The 23,051-nt window shown below is 36.7% G+C and overlaps 1 protein-coding gene across 1 annotated transcript in view; it reads left to right on the top strand.

Moving 5' to 3' along the window:
- The window catches only part of EYS (eyes shut homolog), a 906,089-nt gene that overhangs the window by 499,281 nt on the left and 383,757 nt on the right, over window positions 1-23,051 (top strand). The window contains 2 exon segments of the mRNA XM_075747398.1: window positions 11,367-11,491; window positions 15,664-15,788. Coding sequence (XP_075603513.1) covers window positions 11,367-11,491; window positions 15,664-15,788 — 250 coding nt within the window.

Below are 23,051 nucleotides of genomic sequence, written 5' to 3'. Positions count from 1 at the left end.
CAACTCCAAAATATTTTGACCATTGAATGACTTCTCCCATAAACTAAGAAAGCAAGCAGAAAGGAAAAAGATGAGTCTTGTTACTTCAGGTTATGAATCTCTAGGCAGGATTCTGATGCTAACGTGATAGGAACATAACTGTAGATGAATAAATGGAAGAAAGCCCTCTAAAATCAAATATACACTCAAGTGTGTCATTACTATTTTTTTTTTTATTCACATTCACTATTCTTTAAAAAAGGATTAACATTTTCTGGCAACCATGGAGAGCTGTAATTTGTTTTTACTTCATTCAAAGCAAAATTTTACTTCAGAGGTAAATAAACTTGCTTCATTCTTGACAGTATCTCCAAGGAGAATTCAGAGGAGGGACGGGAAAGAAAAAAAGTAACGTGATATGCTAGACCTGTAGCTTGGGGAAAGCCTCATTGTTAATGTTCTAAAATTAGCAATATCAGAGTATCACTCTTGGGAAGGGTTTTAGAGAAAATAATCTGAGAAAAGCTCTCTCAGGAGACTTCTGTGAGTTCCCTACTGGCAGCTTTCTCAAATTCTTTCTGTAGAAACATGCTTCAAAATGCATCAGGAGAAGCAATTTTCAGTAGTGTTAGTGATAAGGCAGCTGATTCGTATTGCTTTGACATCAGAGTCATTGGGCTGATGGAGACAATCAGTTTAACCTACTAGTGAAAACATAGTAACAACAAAGATCTGTGCTGATCTACCATAGGATCCCAGAAATCACTAAGAGTTTACACGCACACGCACACAGAAGTTGATGGTTTTTACCCTTCTATCAGAATCTGAAAGCAATAGAACACTTAAAAAAAAAAAATTATATAGCATAAACATTTGTTGGGTCATTTGCTGCATTATCACCAGCGTCCACTTCAGAGCATATAGATGACCAGACAGAAGAAAATTTGCTTCAATGCGATTCTTTAATTTTTCAGTTTTCCACAGGCCATTACTGCATCTGAGCTTAATGTGATCAAAGTTCAAAATCTGTAGCTGGTGAAATGTGTGGGGCAGTTTCCACCAAGATGAGCTCATTATGTGACCTATCCAGCACCCACATTTTTAGTGTTACTTGCAGGCCCTGGTAAAGCTTACTATGAAAGTTGTTTGAAAGGGATGATGCAAAGCTCAGAATAGTGAAATATCTGGATGAAAGGTTTCTCTTCTGAACTGATTTGCCTATAGAAGTTACTTCTAAAGCAGTGAGGTGTTTGGTCATTGCTAGATAATTATAAAAACTTCCTCTCTGAATTCTCTATCAGGTTCACAGTTACATCCCCGTAGCTATTAATCTCACTTTCAGAAAATAAATATATCAAAAGTTTCAGGAGCTTGGCAAGTGAAACAAGAAAGCTGTAAAAGATTCTACTGCCAATAGTTTTTTATTTGTATCAAATTGAAGTTGTAGTCATGGATGGTCAAAGGATGTAAGAGAAGCAAGGATTATGGGGTGAGGCAACTAAAACAGCATCAGTTGATGTAAGATACAAAATTTCTTTGCAAACGCTGCCTTTTTAGATGCACTGCGATGTGTTAATGGGAGTATACAGATCTAATGGTTCACACAAATTTTCTTGACAATTTCTTTTAACATCAACTATGGTATTGTAATAGAAGGAAAAAAAAAAAAAACAACCACATATCAAAAACATTGTTACCAGAGGATGTTATTGTGCATTGTCTCATAAAGTGTCTTTTTTTTTTTTTTTTTTTTTCACAATATGCTTAGAGTACAGATCAGTTCATGAAGAAATTGATATTACTGTTTTCTGAGATGGATTCCTTAGCAAGGTTCTGGCAAGCTGAAGAGATCTGATCTCTGTCTTAATTACTTTTAAAGGATTAATTCTTGAGGTAGGGAAATAAATGCAGACTTTCAGTAGTTATATAGAAATCTCCGGAAAAGCATATAGCTTTGTGGTGAGTAGAACTTGGCTGGCTTACAGATGCCCACCCAGCCACTCTCTCACTCCCTCTTCTCAACAGGATGGGGGCAGAAGAGAAGATGGGAAAACTCAGGGGTCTAAACAAACACAGGGAGATCACTGGCAAACAGATTTGCCAATTTAAAATAGAGTAGGATTGTGATAAACAAAGACAAAAATTAAAACACCTTCCCCCCCACTCCCCTCCACTCCCTTTTCCCCAGGCTTAACTTCACTCCTTTGTTCCCAGCTCCTCTACCTCCTTCTCCCTCCCCTTTCCCCAAGTGGTGAAGGGGTGTATGGGGAATGGGGGGGTTGCGGTCATTGTACAACCTGATGACAGTACTTCATGTATACATTCGTTTATGAGGCAACATTTTTTTTTTTTTTTGACATGTGCATTAAGGCAAAACAGATAATGTGTAGGTAGATGTGTAAAATAAGAAAAAAAAAAACACACAGAAATTAGGGCAGTTAAGTTTAAAAGAAATAAAAAGATCTGAAAATTCAAAACTTCATAAACATCACACTGTAACTTGCAAATGAAATATATTTTATTTTTCACAGTAATGTTAGTAGGGTCAGGATTTTGGCTTGCTCTTGTATTTCTTGAGAAATAATCATTTCAGTTGAATAAAATAATGTTTGTCTTTTTTTTTATTTTGTCTGTGAATAATCCTACTTAAAAGGGCAAAAATGATGCATTGGCTTCCAGTAAATTGGAACTTATGATCCAAAAGGTTGGCTGTTAGAGAGCGAAGTATGATAATGACTGCAAATTTATTTGGCACCATAGAATAGTTTTCCCAATAAGTTTTTAAAGCTTTAAGAAATCAAGTTGTAATGATATGTATATTTGAAATGATTCAGTGCTCTTCCTCAGTTTTTCTGTGAAATTGAAAAGGTTTTGCAGAAGTTTGTTGTGCTAATACTGCTCATGAACGTCATGCTTCAGTAGTGCTAAAATAAGGGTCATGTATTTCACAGGAAATGTCTCTAATAATCCTGAAGGTGGTTGAATTATCTCGTTTTCCTTGCTTTTCCCTTTTTTCCTTTCCAAGCTGGCATATGAGCATTGATTAAATGAATGATAAGGTCCATGTTTAATCGATTTTTCACTTTTTTAATTTAGAAGGTAAAACTTTCTATCATCACATTTGAAGTTGAGAATTATGGTTGAGATAATAGAGGTCTGATTCCAGTGGAAGTTAAAAAGGAAAAAGTTGCCTCGCAAATGTCAAGGCACCTTGTGGTCCAAGATGATTAAAACTAAACTGTTTGCTATATGAATCCCAAGGTGCTGCTATATCTCAGATTCCATGACATTTAGCCAGTGACTTTTCATAGCTTGTTAATAATGTATAGCAATCCCAGTGTAAATTTGCAGTGACAGAGCTGGTCTGTTACAGTAGAGGAGTTAACTAGATTTATTTTGGACAGAAAATGCAGATTTGAAAAAGAAAAATAATGACTAATGTCAAAAGAGATTACACATTTACAAGATTATTTTGGCCAAGACAGTTGCTCAGGAGATGTGTTTTTCACATTGATCTATTATTCTGTGCAAAGTGCTAATTACCTAACTGAGAGGTATTAACAAAGCGTTACCCCACTCATCAAGGTTAACACTCTTGAAGAAAAATTGGTGTCCCAAATAAATTTCATAGTGTGGACTGGTCCATGAAGTTCATTGATTTTACCAGGTTGAATGAGTCGCATAGTCAGGTAAAGGTTACAGCATAAATGCTCTAAATACAATTGCTGTTAATCATTGCTCCCAGATAAACTTAATAAACTTCTGTGTTGTAGAAACCATGTGTTTTTCCTGAACATTATATCTCACAGATATACAAATTATTCATAAGCTGCAAAAGGTCACAAGGCAGATGAAGAAAGACAGGGAGAGAGAAGGAAAAGGGTACAGATAAAAAATAGACTCAAAAGATGAGTTACAAAACAACCTCAAAGAGTGATGAGATACAAGAGGATATGAATTAGAGTTGTAGGGGGAAATTTGGCTGACATTTAGGTTCTTGCAGATTTTCTCTGAGGCTGAAAGTTTACTCACATCATAGAAGAAATTTTACTATGACTGCAGCTATAACTGTTGTAGATCAAAATGCTTCATTTAATTCTTTTAATTAATCATTAATCAATGACTTTGGAATTGTTTTAAATGTAACATTTGGTGTAGTAGAAATGTATGCATGCCAGTAGCCCTTAGAAGGCAGAATCAGCATGAAGTAAAACTTTGACAATGGTTATCACTGCTGCATTTTTACAGGAGTTTCACATAGGACATCTTGGGCTTTTATTGAAAACTTCATCTAGGAATTGAAGTCTCTTATTGATTTACTTACTCTTTATATGGAAATGTGTTGGCAAAAAATGCAAATATTTTGGCAACCCCAAAATTGTTATTACAAAACTCTGATTAGGCTTGAATAACTCCACTTCTGCATAAAGCACTTAGAATCATAGAATCTTAAGGTTGGAAAAGATCTCTAAGATCATCAAGTCCAACCGTCAACCATGTCTACTAAACCATGTCCTAAAGTGCCATGTCTACATGTTTTTTGAACACCTCCAGGGATGGTGACTCCACTCACTTGAACAAGTCTGTGAAGTTGCCTTACACCTTCTCTGATTAATCTTTCCAATACTGATATAAATATGGAATTTCTAATTTATGTAGAAGCAATTGTATATTTTTTTATATTTAAATAACTGCAAAGTTGGTTTTTTTTAAAAAAAAACCAAACACCAAACCTTACGTATATGTTATATAACAAGCAAGTAAAATAACTTAGCATCTTATTCAGCGTAATTTTCAGGAGTGGATCAATTGTGAGAATGTTTCAGATTTTTCTACAGTTAGCGTTTTTATCAATAATCATTAATACAAGAGACTATAGACAGAGTTTATGCTGAAGTGTGAGGAACTTAAGAAATAAATAGGCATTCAGACAGATCTTTCCTCAGCTATGTTCTTATTCATTAATAAATATCTCCGTTGCTTTTTTAATCTCAAAAAAATAAAGATCCTTGCTTTGATGTGGAAACATTAATGTTCTTAGGTTGGATCTGACAAGCTCTGGGCTAATGGAAAAATCATAGAATCATAGAATAATAGAATGGTTAGAGACCACTTCATTCTCCCAGTGTAAGGTCTGTGAATTCAGTAGAAGTGTTTCTACTTTACTATTGATTGATAAATCATAATGTCCAACTTTTTTTTTAAAAAAAAAAGGTATCCATTTTTATTTTTTATTTGGTAATTTTCCCTGCTGCATTTGCTATTTTAATTATTTTATTTGATATAATGCAGACCTGTGATCAGTCTCATATGTGCAGCAGCTGCTGCATTAGGTCATTAAATGTTATATACAAAGCAAGGATTTTTCTTATTACGAACAATTAGCCCATTTATGACCCACTGTATAGTCAGTCTTGCGGTAGGATGTCTGCAGCACTGTGAGACAGGGCTACTTAAATCACGTAGATAGCATTTCATCTGACCTTTGATAGATAAAATATCAATAATGTTACAATTTCCTGTAGTTCTGTAAATCTGTCAATATTATAGTATTAAATGCTTAAATCGTTGTTTAAGATCAGTAAATCTGTGAATGTTTCTTAGGGCCTGATTCATCTTTCCTAAATAGGTCAGCCAAGTGCATACAGACAACACCCCATTAACTCTGCTGTCTTTCTGTATCTGTACAACTCTCTTAGGTTTAAAGGTCAATTCTTCTTTATGTTAGTGGGCAGCCCCTTAGACAGCTAAGCCCCCATCCTGAATGAGTCATCTTTCTTTTAGCCTGAACTGTGCAGCTAAGCCAGCTTCAAGCTTGCAAATTGCTTTTATACTGAGTCCGTTACAGACCCATTCTCCAGCCCCTTCCCTGCCTGTTCCCTGATTCTGTATAATGCCTCACTCACTCTGTTTAAATGGTGCTTTTTGCAAAAAGGCCTTCAGTGCATAACTATTCCCTCTGCTGTTACTGAATCAAAGTACCACAAAGCCCTGTGAGGCAAGGACAAAGAGCAGCTTCTATCAACCCGTAGTGAATCATAATGAAAACCATAGTAAAAATCATCTCAATAAAGCTAGAATGATGGATCTGACAAAATAAATCTTCCCAACATAACCCTGCTTTTCAGGACCCAGGCAGCAGGAATTACTTACTGCTTTCCAATGCCCGCATCTTCCCTGGTATGTGCAACTGATTGTGACATCAAGTACGAGTGAAAGCTCCAAACCTTCGAATTTTTTTGCCAACTATCTCTATGAGCAAAACAATCTTCAGTGTCATCAAGGCCTGACATAAGAATCTCTGTTATCTCAGCACTTCGGGGGACGGTGAGAGTGCAATGATCATGCTATGGATTCCTCTAGTGATAACTAATGAACTCAAACTGAACATCGCACTCGAAGCCAAATTTGAAAACTCAATTGTGATAGAAGTGTGGCTTCTTTAGAAGAATAGGGCTGGAATTATCTGTGCTTTATCACTCCCAAAACCCTCCAGAAATGTACAGGTACAGGCAAGAAAGAGGAAACTTAAGATAGATTAGCACTAGTTACTGGAAGGACTGGAGACTTGCACTGAGGATGAGGAAATTGGTGTTCTACAAGCACAGTCAGTCTTTATCCCAGAGCTGTTTCTTTTTAGACTTTTAGATGAAAGGGGCATAAAAATAGTCTTGGCCCTAATGCAGCATCATTAGAGCACTAGCTCTTCCTACCTCCAGATGAGCAGTGCCATGGCAACTTCATCACCCAAAGGGAAGGGCCTGACCCTTCCATTCTTTCTGGGTTTTGATAACTTTTTCTTTTTTCCCAAAAATATGGTTTTAAAACCCACATTTTAGTTTTGAAACTTTCCTTCCCTTCCCTGTTTCTTGAGTGATGCTGTGGTGTTTGGATCTTTGTTCACCCTGTGTTTCCCTACCCTAAGTGTTCCTGATCTATTGTCTTAGTATTCTTGCTCTGTCTCAAATTTCTCATCTAATCTCTCTTGACACTTATACTCAGTAAAATCATTCTTGAGGAAGCACCTTTAAACTGATGTGAAGTGGACTTTGCTCCTGATTTAGGAATTTTGGCTTGGAAGTGCCTAAGATATTACGGTTACACTTCAGGATCATTTTGACTCACAACGTTTCCTAGGTGGCTTGGGATTAATTTAGATATAAGATAGGTCTTAACAGATGGATGGTGAAACTGGCTACCCATTCTAAACCTGTGTATATGTTTAAGAGGCAGTTTAGACACTGAGAGGCATGTATACCTCTTGCTTTCACTTCTCTTCTTCATTGTGCTACTTAATATAGGTGCCATTGAAACAGCGTTTGTCATAACCAGGGCAAATGCCCATTAGCTTCCTACAGGACCTTCAAGGTCATCTTAATAAACTCCTGCATTCATTATAGAAGATAGAGTTTCCATTCCAGCTGAGATTAATAGGGAGTGAGGAAAGATTGCAAAACTGAAAGTTTGCAAGTATCAGTTAATCACAATTTGCAGTTAAAGTCAGATGCAGGTTGAAAACTGCAAAGAACTGGCTCCTACAGATACATAGGTGACTAGTTGGCCATGTTTTTCTGGAAGAAGAAAATGACCTGTCATCTTCTACACCACATTAATTCTCAGCTAAGCATTTTGCTGAGATGCTGATTCCCATTTTTGTTCTTTACTGAAGTGTAAAAATATTAAAGTTACATTCTTCTGTTTCAAATCCATCCAAGTCAATAGAATGTTTTCAGTTTTTTGTTCAGCTATTGCATTGGCATATGCCCAAATAAAGACGATCACTCCTGATAATGATTGATATAAAGGTAAAACTAAAAAGAGTATATTTGCACCACGTTATCTCAGCATTTTATATGAGAGAAAAAGCTGTAGAGAATGATAAAAAAGAGAAAGACCTTTGCCGTCATCCCTGTAAACTGGTCATAATTAAATTTTGAATGCATTATTCTTACAGAAAATGAGCAATATTTTTTGCTGCTTTTCAGTACTGAACTATTGATCTTATACTGATACCTTTTTAAGTTTAAAAGCTCAGCTTTCACAGTGCATTAGCTTACTTTATCAGATAAGCTCTAAGAGTTATTTGCTGCTCAGCCTAGATATGCATTTTCTTATAAAGGCATGAATTGTTTTTTATTAAATGGTAATCAATGTACAAGATTTGCAGTGGTCATACCTTGATATGAAAGCCTTGTAAAAGCCCCTGTTTTTCATTTGCAGAACATACAAATGTGTTCCAGAGTATTTGAGTTAGGTTTGATGTTATTTGTAGCGCAAGAACTGTGTTCCATATCTACTTATACTTTCTAATGTCAGTTGTATTTAAATTATATTGGTTTTGTGCCTCCTAATGCTCAAAAAGAAATGACAGAAGGGAGATAAGAATGTGCATAGGCAGAAAAGAAATACAAATTTATAAAAAAAGGAGTGAGAATGAAGGAAGGTGAGAGCAAAGAAGAAATTAAGAAATTATTGAAGTGCTTGTTATATCTTAAGAAGCGTTAACTTCATTAACACTCTTAATAAAGCATACAATTTATTGCAGTTTTCAGAAACTTGGGAAAGCTGCTGACGTTAAGGTGGTGTTTTATGACTTGCAAAACCTCACCAGTAACTTGCTTACTGCTAGTTGTTTCGTAATTTCTCAGAATCTTTTAGTTAATAAAATACCTGCCTCTTCAGTCATGAAGCATCATTTATATCTAATTATGAAGCATGTTTATATCTAATTATGCTATCTGAAGACAAGCAAACTGAACACTGTGGTTTTGTAGCATTTACAAAACGTAACACATCAGTATGTGAAATACTTGCAATATTCTTACATATCCTTTAAGTTGAATGTTTGTCTGACTTAGGAAAAATGGTACCGTGTGCAAGTTGATGTATGTGGGATTTGATTTACTGGATATCTAAGTGCTTTCATGGGTTCATGTTTTCCACCTAAATTTCAATTTGTAAGGCAAAGTCATATATTCTAAATCTTTTTTTGGTGGTGGTGCCACCATCATTCTATGTCGTATTATACACTTAATAAGTATTTGAAAAGTTTTCAGTACAAAATAGATTATTTTACCAAACATACATATACATATAAATATATATATATACACTTAACGTTAAAGCTCCATTTTTCTACTCCCGTGTCTATAGAGTTAGGTCCACGGCGATATAGTTTGTGTCTCTGAAGTCTCAAGCCTTGCTGAGAAGAAAATCATCCAGATCTCATCCAAGCTGTAGGTCAACTTGTGATATGAAGCTGATTCCATTCTATTGATTGTCTCCAGTGGAGTTAAATCAACCTGCTCCACTACTTACTCTTGCTCCAACTAGTTATGACCACAGTAACTCTGTAAACTGCTGCTGGCTTTACTAGTTTCTACTCTTTAGCAAGTATACACATCACATAAAATTGTGCCACTTGAAGCTGCCAAAGGGAGATTTCTTAAAAACACCTTTAAGCTTTTCTTCAATATTTGAGTTATACAGACTGAAAAATCAAGCCCACTCACCTTAGATATGCATAGGTATAGTTATTCTGTCCAGAAAGTTTAAATAATAAATGTATATTTATTCCAGTTTATGTTGTAACTACCTTTTTTTTTTTTTAAATCAAATGCCTAAAAGCACACCGAAGTATAAAGTTAAATGGATTTTAAACTGTCCCAGTATTTCCTGTGTCTAGTTGCCTTTTTTTTCTAGTAGAATATTCTTTCCATTATTTTATAGGCATTCATCTTTCTCGTCCTCCTTCCCATATCTGGGAGAAGCCACTCCCTTCAATATTTTTTTTTACTTTTTTTTATATGGTATATAGCCAGTGGAAAGACAAAGGTATCTTCAGAAAATTATTTAAGCTTTCAGTGAACAGAATCATCCTCTGCACCCTTTATTCCACCGAACATAAGAGAATCCTAGGGTTATTACAGTTTAGTATGTGAAGCTAGGTGGGATGAATCCAGATCTAAATCCTAGGCTTTGACATTTGCCAAGAAGATGAAAGGCCAAACTATATCTTCTCAGTATATTTTACTTAATGTTTTGAGGCCAAAGAGTTATTTGCGTGGCCTTATGGCTCACTCATTAAGCCTTATCCATGTTTTATCTCTCACACATTGTCACTGGATATCTGAAAAATAGTAGTGCGTACATCAGTTTTTACATTTTCCAAGCAGTATGCCATCGCTGTCATCTGTAGTAGATTTAGACTTTGGCAAATCTGTTCTGCTGCCATTGTCTTGGTAAATTTCAAATTCCCATTAGTCAGAGTGTGTTCCATATAAAATGAAACACATATGTTCTAATAGTCAAGGCAGAAATAAACCAAAACATAATTACTGAAACATAGTGTAATGATCCTTCAGGAAGTGTTACACATACCTGTTCCGTGGTCCATTCTCCTTCCCTTTTGCTTCAGGATCTAGAAAAGTGTTTTGTGTTCACACAACGTAGCACCTTGAGGAGCAGGTGACATGACTATTCTAATTTACTCAAAGGTAATTTGTTAATGTCCTCATCTTCCTCTAAGTGGAACATAAAGTTTTATGTTCTTCATTAGAGCCAAGACAACATATAACATGTGCACAGCTCAGTTGCTAGCAGGAGTTTTTGAATACACTGTCTCATGTGAAATATATCCATGTACAACACATCTCAAAAGAGTGAATGTTGTACATACTATGGAGCCCTGTTTTGCAGAATATCTGAATATATCTGTAAAGCTGTGCATATGTATGCAAGGATGTGTCTCAATAATGAGATTAGTAAGATTTCTGAGCTTCGTTAGAGGTCTTGTGAGTCCATTTGGGTCAATTGTATAGTTATATGTTGAAATCCTACAGAACTATTTTGGTATTAATGATTTTTGTATTAAGATTTACAACCAGAAAACCAGAGTTTTTTTCAAGATGACTAATACTTGATAACTAGAATGATAATGAAAGCATGGTCCCTGAAGGTTAGCTTTTATGCTGTAGTTACATTTAACGGTGCAACATTTCTCAGCAAGCTGTTTTCCAAACGTAGACCACAGTTACTTAACTAAATAAACTATTTTACTAGATAAACAGTCTCCCAGGAGTACATAAAGAAAGGTTTGTACTCACCTTCCTAGAACTAGCAAACTGTAATTGAGACTGTTAGGTTTGATTATGATCCAGATGTGAAATTTGTGGATTGGTTTTGCCATCATAAATCCCCTAAAAGATCACTATGGATTACAATGTGAAACTTGGAAGAGTTCCAGTAAAATGCTCCTTAAAACAAAAAGGAATATATGAGATTGTGTCTTGTTAATGCACATACTTTATACAAATTGCTTCCACACAAAGTGTATGTTATATGATGGTTATGCACAGTATAATACTTTGGAATGTTGTTTGCTTCAGGTGTCTTACTGGATTTTCTGGACAGTTTTGTGAAGTAGAAGTTAATGAGTGTAATTCGTCACCTTGTCTACATGGCTCAACCTGTGAAGATCATATCAATGGATACTCTTGTAAATGTCGACAAGGTAACTGACATCTGACAGAACAATCCTAAATAATGATAGTCTTGAATTACAGGTATTACTACTGAGAAAAGTAGTAAATTATATCAAGCTCTTTATTATTATATAACCTATACTGTACAAAAAGATTACCTATCTGACAAACTTTTTGAATGAAATCTGAAGTGAATTAACTAGTCTAATAAGCATGTTAGAAAGACTTAAAACTAAAACCAGATCATTAAGTGAGTCTGAAGAATTATCTAGAGCTAGGTTTATTATGTATGATCTTTACTAATGTAATTTACTGACCAGGCAATCAAGTAGGCACTGCATAGCAACTTCATAATTTAACTAGGTACAGAATAAAATTGACTGACAAGGAATTCTGAATAATTTAACTAACATTTATTATTATTTTTGTTGTTGTTGTTGTTGTCGTCACACATACCCATGCTTAGGTCTGCTGGCTGGGATGAAAAGAAATTTTCTGAACTATTATGAATATAATGAAAACAAGCACTTTCTAAAAAAAAGTAGGAGCTGTTTATGCTAACATAGATCAACTTAAACAGGTCTTGTGACTTAGGAAAGTAAAAGGAGTTTAGTATTTATACAAAAGCAAAAACCAGCCTGCATTGCCACACAATCACAAATTTAATCTCTTCAGGACTACTCACTGTCTCCTGTCATGTCTATTAACAAAGAAAGAGCCTTTTGTCAACATAAGTAGGGTATAAATAACTGCCTTGAAGCATACTGCTCCATAAATCAGTTACTCTTAATTTAAGAATCATACTAGTACCTACCTCTTGAAACTATCGTTCCCTTTGTACTGATCTGCACTGCTGAATACTGTCTTTGATGGTACTGATCCAAGATTTCCTAGTAATTATTTTAGAGATTATTTAGATATAGTCTGGAAGACAAATATTCTATTCACCCATGATATCTTCATATATCCGATATGCTATTCTCTTTGTACTGAGGTATGTTCGCTTTGTTGGTTTCCATTTACAAGCAATAGGATCTTGCTAAACTGTCCTGAAGTCCAGTCACTATATATGTATTACACAAAACTTTTCTGCAATGTTTCTAGCAATCTGTTAATATAATTTTTACATAGATTTATATCCATGTTTTTTTTTCATTAAAAAGAAAGCACAATGAATTGAATATTAATAAAATCAGATTATATTTTACTTTTTTTTTTTTCCCCCCATTCCGAAGTGTCCCTCGTGCAGGTTACAAAATTATATGCAACAGATTTAAAAAAAAAAAAGTATGAAAGATACTGGGGAGGGTGGGGTGTGTGTGTGTGTAATGAGAGTCAATATTGACAGTTTATTCATTTGTTTAATCAGTACTGAGGAATGATATTCTAATATGTAAAACTTAAATGGAAGTATCGCTGACGTACTAGAGCATAATTAATTTTAGGACTAACTTGCTCACAGATTAATATTTTTATAGTAACGTTTTTCATGTCTAAGAGACACTCAATAATCCAGAAAGACACTATACTCCTGATATATGAACGACTGAGTGAAAAATTTCTGCACTTTGCCATACAGAGGGTCAGAATTCATGATCATAATGGTCCCTTCTGATCTTAAAAGTCTGAGTCATGACCTATCTTCAGTACTATATATCTTTTATTTTCTCAGCAGTTACACAATGGAAGTTCCATGTGGATAAAACTGTATCATCTCCCCTCACTCTACCTTGTACTGCATATGGCCATATACCACTTCACCAATACAGATGACTTAAAAACTTAAGATATATGTTTTTATCATTACAGTGCCTCACACAGAATACATTGTCGAGTTCAAATTTTTCCTCCTTATTTTTAAAGTTAGTAAATCTTTAAATATATTTTAAAAACTGCTTTCCAGCCAAGGACTGTAACTGCTGTCTCTGTGCAACTGTACATGGAAATGCTTGGTATAAGTAGAAGCTGCTTCTCTGGGGCCTTGGAAGTCACTCCTGCTGCTAGCATGTTTTAAACACCTTCCAACCCAAGTGTAAACTGCCCTTCTTTTACATTTCTTTTAGTAACACCACTGATTAGCAGAAGTGAAAGATCTTTACATTATTTCTCCATCAGGAAAAGATACGGTGAAGGAACCACATGCATAAGGTGTACGCATCATGGTTACACAGCTTTTTTTTTTTTTTTTTAACTTAATGTGGTATGTGTTCAAATGTTATTTGAGTCTCTGAAACAGCTGAAGAGATAAGAAGGTTACGACTCAGAAAAGGAGTTAATTTGGAGAGGCAGGGGAACCTTTGGGAGGAATAACTTTTTGGAAAGTTGCACAACTGAAGAAAGGGATTGAAGATACAGAAAAAATATCTTCCAGAGACAGAAAGTAGAAATCCTTGGAACAAATCTGCTTTTTTTGCAGGCTACTACTATTAACATATGATAAGTCTTGGATTTCTCTGCTAACCTTCACCTATAGAAATATAGAGACGGGATTTTGGGGTCTGTAAAGGCAACTATGGGAAAGAACTTTCCACAAGGCAGAAAGTCTGAGATAGATACCCAGCAACAAATCCACAGTTGTAATTTAATGAAATGGAAAAGGGATAGTGGCAAGACAGAAGTAGGAACAAGGCAGATGATTGCAGCTTTCCAAAAGCCTCCAGAGAACAAAATGAAGCATGTGGTGACAGCGTGTGATACCAGAAAAGGGAATTGATTTAGCTCTGACGAATCTATTCTGTAATGGATCATGAATTTTGTCAGCTATTGTCCCAGTAGCAGGCCCCATACCCTTAGAATAATAGATGCATGTTCAGGATCTGTGGCTGCAGCTGCAGGCTGTTCAGGTGCAGAACCAGCGGCGAGAGGTGTAAACTGTACTCTAACAGCATCTCAGGCAGCTCAGGAGCAACAGCAGCAGTCGTTGGCACTAACAGCAGCCTCACAGCTGAGGTCTTTAGCTGGGGCAGCCCGCACTTCTACCAGGGACTGGAATATAGCTGGGGGGTCCCTTTGACACATGTTCTGAGGCAAATGCAGGACAGGGACAACTAGCTTTGTATCAGCTGAAGACTGCTGGGTTTGGGGGGGCTAGAGCAGTCAGTGAGTTTGTTTGTTTGTTTGTTTATAAATGGGAAAATGTGATTGGAGTAATAACAAATCTGTAATGGGTGATGGGAGTATCATGGCAGAATGACTGGTGTTCTTCAATAGCTAGCCATATTTTATAAAATTCTGGATTTGTATTTACCTGGCAAATGGGCTGCTCGCAGTTCAGCTTAGCTTCCGAGGAGCAAGTTCAAGACAGGCTCAAATTGCATGATCTAAAACCCAGCTTCCAGATAAGTTTTTGGCCTCTAATTTATGGATGTACTTAATTGTAAAGGAGATTTTTATAAGAAATGCGTATTAACAAAAATGCCAGTAATCTGAGTATTGAAGTATAAAAAGATGGTATTCTGATGCTATTAAAAAACAAACCTGTATTTGCTCAGAAATTGTCCTCTTTGTTGATCTTGTACAGTAATCTGTCTCAGAGTTTCTCCTTTGAACTTTTCCCTTTATTTTATTTTGTGTAATTGTGATTATTATCATCTCTCTAAACCTCCAGTTTTCCTTCCCCAGTGTGACAATAATGTACAAATTTAATGAACAGGATAAAAAGGTCAAAAACTAGGATAGGAAATTCCATACTCTTTCAGTTTAAATTTTGGAAAAAATATAGCTTTGGTTGCACTATGCAGATCTGGAATGACATAAGAGGGTTTCATGGAATGTTTAACCCTTGCAAATTCTTAGCCAGATAATGATACAGATACCTCTGTAGGTGAAGGGCAATCCATCAAGTTGAAAGAATATATTCAGGTTCTACTCTTGTTTGCTTACTTACGAGACTACAGAAACAGAAGTCAGCAAATATTGACTTCCCTAGTAGAAGTTCAATAGAGTATAATTGTAAAGTCCATATAGTTTGGGTTGTGTTTATTTATGGTTAGACTATTTCTTTTCTTTTTTCTAGTTTGTGAAACCACAGCCCCATATACTATACCCACACTATACTATATTTTTCTGTATATGTGAGGATTGATTATAGTCACCTATAGCTTTTTTTTTTTGATTGTCACTCCATAAATGGATTTAGATTTTAATGGGTCTTGGTCATTTTTTTTATTGTGGGTTGTTTTTTTTTTTTTTTTCCTGGCAGGATGGGAAGGCCTCCATTGTGAGCTGGATGTTGATGAGTGCATATCCAACCCCTGCATACATGGCATCTGTGTTCAGAAGGACCCCAGCTTCGGTTATTCCTGTTTTTGCAAGCCTGGATTTGTGGTGAGATGCTGACATTCTTTCTTCTCCTTCCCTTAACCTGACTATTCATTGTTGCACAGAAAATACTGTATGTAATCCCTTTCCTTTTTAACATCACTCAGATAAAACCTGGCCTTGCTGAAAAATACAATATTTTAGTAACTGTTCTTTGTTTATTTTGTTTGATTTACTAACAGGAGCTCTAATATTCCAGATAAATAGTTACCTAATGTCCACAAAAAGTTGAAAAGTGTGAGTGTATATAATGGCTTTGTCAGTCATCAGAGTACGTTAATATTTTTAAACATTAATTAATATGTTTTAATATAAGAATTAATATTTTTACATACTAAGATAATTAATACTTGAAACTATTGCATACAGACAGATATTTTGAAAATAAGTTCCTTTAAATTAAATCAAACAACTCCTTTGAATGTTTGACCCTGTGGGCTTTACTGCTATGTTTTAACCTCTCTGTTTATCGTGCCAAAAGAATTCTTTGAGTATGGCTAAATGCCAGTGCTGTATGCATCTAAGGCTGAAATTTCCATACTGCCACCACCTTTTTATGCCAGTTCTTTCTGTAGTTCAAGACATGCAGTTGGTACCTACAATTTGAGCTTGTGCTTTAGCTCATCACACTTCAGGTTTAACTTAATAGTATCACTTAATATTTTGGGGTGAGTAACACGAAGAGAACATGGGGCTTTTTCTAACTTCAGTAATTCTTAACTCTACAACTCCAAGCTTGAAATTGTAATTTGACTGCCTTTTCCTTATAAATGATGACAGTGATGCTTATTTTAATATCTATACACTATTGATTTGGTGTATTTACATCTGTAAAATAGAAGGAACAGATTATTGCACGTAAGATTCCGATTTACTTTCATGGATTCTGTGCAACCAAGTCAAAAAAGAAATTAGTAAGTTTGCAGATGTTAGCCAGTTTCAGGATTTCCTTCTACAGCAGAAGATTTACAGTCAACAAGGGAAAAACTAACCAAGCAATAGAATGGAAAGAAAAAAAATTCTAAAAAGTGAAAAAACTTCTGTCTTCGGCTCTTCTCAGGCACCATAATAATCTCTGTCCCATCCCCATTCTCTGCTACCACATGTCAAGGAGCACAAGTGTCAAGCGGGCTACTCCACAAGGGAAGGCAGGCCAGGAGCCAAGGATAACAGCAAGGCAGGCAGGGGCAACGACTTTACAGGCAAGGGGTGGAGTCCCAAAGTACCCAAACAAGGATAGCAAAGCAAGACCAGCAATGGTGTTGACCATCCAAAAAGTTCTTCCAGGAATCCAGGTACTGCCAGGCAAGTCCATGATCACAATGCAAATCTAAGGTTAAGCCAGAAGTCAAGGCAGCAAGGCAAGGTCAGGATCAGCAAAGTACTGGGCTTACTATAGCAGGCTTTAGCTTTATTGTAAGCTCAGTCAAATATCAAGGGCAAGGGCCTGAGCTTAAATGCAGCTTCTGAGTTCAGGAATGAATGCCCTCAATGAGGCATCTCACACATCTTTCTCACAGCTTAGGTCTTTTCACCCCAAGGTGATCTGAAGGTGCACAGCTGCACCATATCAGAGCTGACCTTGAGCACAGGGAGCTAAACCTGTGAGTGTGAAGAGTGAGGTAAACCTGTGAGAGGGAGGTTGCAGAGATGGGTTGCAGAAAACTATGAGGCTAATCAGGGCCTTGACAATAATATGTTCAAGTCTAAAATACCAGAAGACTGTTGTGTTAATGCTCTTATCACAGGACATTTCTGAGCCCTTCTTCACACACCCCCCATTAAACATTCAGAGTAGAACTTGCAATTGTAACCAAACTTCATGTGAAGTGCTCCATAATCAGTAGTAAATGAAGAAAGGGCTGTTGTCTTTGGATGGTATAAACATGGCACAAGATAATGGATGGCTTTATAGGTTACCTTTATAGGTAACTGAAACTGCCATATTTTCAGGAAGTTTACATCCATTTCCAGAATAAGAGGTTATGAGTTCCCTGAGTCTTGCATCTATATTGGCCACAATCCAAAATGTGGAGAAAGGATTCAATGTAATCTCGTTAACCTCAAAATAACCATTAGTCTGTCCTAGACTCAGAGGACTCATTATACCTGAAACCAGCAGTGGGAACGCATCCCTGGGTTTGGTTGGGGTTTTTTTTGGCTAGGACTCACTCCTGGTGTTAATTTAAATGAGAAAAAGTAGAATACCCTTGCATTCTAGATTTAGACACTGCTAGTTTCACCAACTTCTCCATCATTCTTCCCTTTTTGCTTACAGTGCAGAATCATCATTCCAAGACCAGTAGGTTCTTTATTTATGTAAGATATCCCTATAGAAATCCACCCAGAAAGGATTGTGTGGAGGCAGAGATTTTCTCTAAATAAAATAAACTTTGCTCAAAGTCCTCTGGGGAATAATAGAGGGAGGATAAAGGTCAGTTTCAATGTGGCAGTGGATTCATATTTTACCACAGGTCGGTTTTCTAGAGTACAAATACTAATGTGGCTGACTTCCATGAGTATTGTATGTTCTGTGAAGAAAACAGAGGGGAAATGAGGAAAATTATAAAATATTCATTGGAGTGGATTTTTTGATTCTGTGAGCTGTCCCAAGTTCTTCCCTTCACTCAGCAGCCAGTGCTAGAGTTAATATTTGTCCTCTTGAGAGCATAGCACAAAGGTATTTTTAGTGTTGTTTTTTACAGATAGTTTAAAGCATTCAGTGTTTCAAATCGATGATGGAATGATTTAGATACAGTCATATTCATTTCAGTCAAGATCTTAATTTGTTTCAGCAAATAAAGTAGCTTAGTACTTTCAAGAAGACTCTGGATAACCCAATAGTTGAGGTTGGACGGGACCTCAGGAGACCATGTAGTCCAACTTCATGCTCAGTGCAGGGTCAGCTACCGCAGGTTGCCCACAAATGTGTCCAATTGGGTTTTCAATATCTCCAAGGACAGAATCCACTACCTCTCTGGGCAACCTGTTCCAGTGCTCAGTCACGCTTACAATGAAAAAGTGTTTCCTTATATTCAGAAAGATTTTTCTGTATTTCAGCTTTTGCCTGTTGGCCCTTCTGTCAGTGGACACCACTGAAAATAGTCTAGCCCTGTCTTCCTTATAGCCTCCCATCAGGTATTAATGAACATTGATGATAACCCAGACCCTGAACATTCTGTTTTCCGGTTTAAACAAATTCTAGCGCTCTCAGCCTCTCCCATACAAGAGATGCCCCATCCTTTAACCATCTCTTTTGGCCCTTTGCTGGTCTCTCTCTAGTAGGTTGTTTTCAGCTGGGATCGAGTTAATTTTCACAAGAAGCTGGGAAGGGGCACAGCCAGGACAGCTGACCCAAACTAGCCAAAGGGGTATTACATGATGCTCCGAATATAAAGGGGGCTGGCCAGGGAGGAGGGGCCACTGCTCAGGGAAGGGCTGGGAATCTGGCTCTGGGGGTGAGCAAATTCCATTGTGTATCACATGCTTTGTGTATTCTAAGTATTGTTATTTTCCTCTTTTTTTGGTGTCCTAGTAAACTGTCCTTATCTCAACCCATGAGTTTTACCTTTTTCTTCCGATTCTCCTCCCCATCCCATTGGGGTCAGGGAGCAGTGAGCGAGCAGCTGCGTGGTGCTTAGTTACCAGCTGGGGCTACACCACGACATGTTGTACTGGGAAGCTCAGAAGTGGATGCAGTATTCCAGATGTGGCCTCACCATTGCTGAGAAGATGTGAGGGATCACCTTCCTCAAACTGTTGGCAATGGTTTTCCTAATGCAGCCCAGGATTTTGCTGGTCTTCTTTGCTACAAGCGCACATTGCTGGCTCGTGCAATTTGTCATCCACCAAGACCCCTAAGTCCTTCTCTGCAAAGCTGCTTTCTAGTGTGTCAGCCTCAAGCAAATGCTGGTGTGTGGGGTTATTCCACCCCAGGTGCAGGACTTTGCATTTCCCTTGGCTGTTTCCTGAGGTTCCTGTTGGCACACCTGTCCATGCTACTCGAGGCCAGTATAAATGGCAACAAATTCATCTGGTGTGACAACCACTCATCCCAGTTTTGTATCACGTGAAAACTTGCTGAGGGTACACTCTGTCCTATCATCCACTACTGAAGAGCTTGACTATTACTGGCCCAGTGTGAACCCTTGGGGTGCATCATTAATGACTGGCCTCCAGCAGGACTTCATACTGCTGAACACTGAACATGGCCCTTTGAGCCTGGCAGTTCAGCCAGTTTTTAGCCCATCTCACTGTCCATTCATCTAGTCCATACAGCGCCAGCTTGTCTGTGAAGATGTTATGACAGAAAGTGTTGAAAGCCTCACTAAAGTCAAGACAGAAAACATCCACTGCTCTCCCCTCATCCACCAGACCAGTGATCTCATCACAGAGGGCTATCAGGCTGGTAAAGCACTATTTCCCCTTCATAGCTCCATGCCAACTATTCCTAATCACCCTCTTGTTCCTCCTTCCTGTGCCGTTGCTCCATCAGCTTCCCAGGAACTGAGGTGAGGCTGACTGGCCTGTACTTCCCTGGATCTTCCTTCCTGCCTTTCTTGAAAATAGGAGTGACATATGCTTTCTTCCAGTCACCAGTAATTTCTCCCAATTGCAGTGTATATTTGTCCACAATTTTGTAAAATCTGTATTTTACCATAAGGACTTGGTAGGTTGAAAATGGATTTTAAAAATGCATATAATCTAACTAAATTTACTGACAGACTATCCTAAGAAGGAAGAAAATAGCCTGTAAGAATAAATACCATTTTTTCATAGGGTGCTTTGTACAGAGTACAATGGGTACTGTTGATACTTCACGGTTCATAGCAACTGCGGTCTTTTTGTCTTCAAAACAAGGTCAGGTGATGATAAAGGATATATCAGTTAAGGGACACAGTCTTTTTATATGGAAAACAGTCAAACCCTCACATTAAAATAATCTCAATTTTTTCATTATTTATCCTATATGAACAACTATAATGGAGAAGATGAATGAGGCTATTTTTTTAGTATTTACTTCCACACAAAAATCTTCTGAATGCCAAAAAAAAAAAAACCATCAGAGAGGAAGCTTTCTGTATAAAGAAATTATTTTTTCGCTGGTAATACAAGTCAGTGTTGCATGACGCTGTAGAGCCCAAAAGTATAAATAAATCCAAAAATGATTTAAAAGGAGGATAGGTCCATCATAATTTTAATTACTCTTCTGAATGTTACCCTGGGTTAGGGAGTTTCTGAATTACTGATTGCCGGGAGTTGGAATGGTATATCTGGTGAATTATCAGATGCAAACTGTGATTGTTTTCTTCCTGTATTCTTCCCCAAGTATTCATTAATAGCTCACTGAAGATGGAGCTAGATATTTAACCCATGGGGGCAGCTTTTCTATTGGTATGTAGCTTGAGTGTTGACTGTACACTATGTCTCAGAACAACCCCTTAAAAAAGAAAAACTTACAAAACCTCAGATGTAGCTGGTATTTAAGATGTATTGTCTTTGATTTTCTTCTATTATTCACTGTTCCATCTTCAGTCCCTCAGATCCCACTGTACTTTGGAAAGTCCACCAAAAGAAAGAAAGAAAACATGAAAAAAAAAAAAAAGAGAGAGAGAGAAATGTTTAGCATACATATCTTTGGTATGAAAGTTAAGGACAGTTGGGGTCTAAACATCTCAAGATGTGTATTTGGTAGGACCCTGGTTCTGGTTCCTAACCATATGTGGTGGGAACAGTGAAACTCCCACAGGAATAAGTATTCAAGGAACCCCAGCTACAGTGTGTGCTAAGTAAATCTTCTGTAATCTATATATGTAATGCTATCCAAAGAATGGATCATAAAGTATGAATCATGAAGTTTCTCGTAAATTTTGAGAAGAAAAGCATAGACAATGGTATATGGAGTAAATGTTTACTTTTTAAATGGAAACATCTATAGATGCATATCTACTTTTAAATGTAAATCTGCAGCATCTGCCTGCATGGAAACTGTTAAAGCATTTAACTAAAGCATTTACAGACACTTTCAAGGCTATCAAATTTATCTATGACTATTTAATGTACCCTTCATGCATAGTGGAGGTTATCCACATCTGCTTTGTTTCTGAGTCATAAAATCATAATCAAATGCTCTTCACCATTACATGTAGTATTAATAAAAAGGCACTAATTTGTCACAGTGAAAGTCAATGAAAAGTAAGTTTTATAGAATTATGAAAGATTATTAGAGAGAAATCTTATTCATGGAATGAACTGATCATTTGTGCTATGTGTGGAATTAGAAGAGAACAAGGAGGAAATTATTTTTTATTATTGTATGGAAATCCAACATACAAATTGGCCTGCTGTTCCTTCACGCTATGGAATACTAATACAGTGAGTGATTTTAGAAGATGCTATGAATTTACCAGGTAGCTCATCTGCTTGCCAAAACAAGTTAAAACTGGACTGAAATAGGCATGGCTGTATCTAAATCATTCCAAACCCCTCAATTTAAACTCTTCCATTTTAAACACTAAATGATTTATACTACTTGTAAGAAAAGTAATTTCATTTTTTATGTCTGCATTTCTGCCTCTGTCTCTCTTGCACCTCCTATTGTTTCCTAATATCTTAAATGAATTTAATAGAATTGATAGAGTTCTCAGAAAACGTAAGTTGCTTCAAGTTCTGCGTAAATAGCTAGCCAGGTAGACAAGAGAGACTATTTAAGCATCTTGTCTGCGGGAAAGTGTGCAATGAGCACATATTTATTGAGCACTAGAGAATTTACTTACATTTTCTTACATGTGCCTCAGTTGCAGGAGAATCTTCAGTTAGAAATCATATCTCTTCACTGTTAAATGTAAGACACACTTTACAGGATATCAGGCTTCAGTAGTTTATAGTATTCCAAGAACATATTTCTTCAATGCCTCAATGGGATTTGCACTGAGAATTTAATTTCTGAGGCTAACATAATAATACTTCAGCATCATTAAAACATTTATGATACCAGTTAAGTGGTTTTCACAATATTTTCCTCAGGGATACAAGTATGATATTAATTTTTCACCACTTCCCCTAGAATTCTAGGTGCAAACAAAACCTCAGAAGCATAAAATGATGACAGAATGCATGTGTTGAAAGATTACAAGATCTTTGCGTAATGTGTGCAGTCTAAATACTGTTTCAGACAACAGCAAGGCTTTTCTGGATCTGGCAGGCGATTTTGGGATACAATGTGAGATGCAGATACCTAAATTCATGTAGATGCCTATCTATACATTG

The sequence above is a fragment of the Balearica regulorum genome, chromosome 3 (assembly GCF_011004875.1).
Source record: "Balearica regulorum gibbericeps isolate bBalReg1 chromosome 3, bBalReg1.pri, whole genome shotgun sequence".
Taxonomy (NCBI): Eukaryota; Metazoa; Chordata; class Aves; order Gruiformes; family Gruidae; genus Balearica; species Balearica regulorum.
This window is presented reverse-complemented; position numbering and strand designations above follow the sequence as displayed.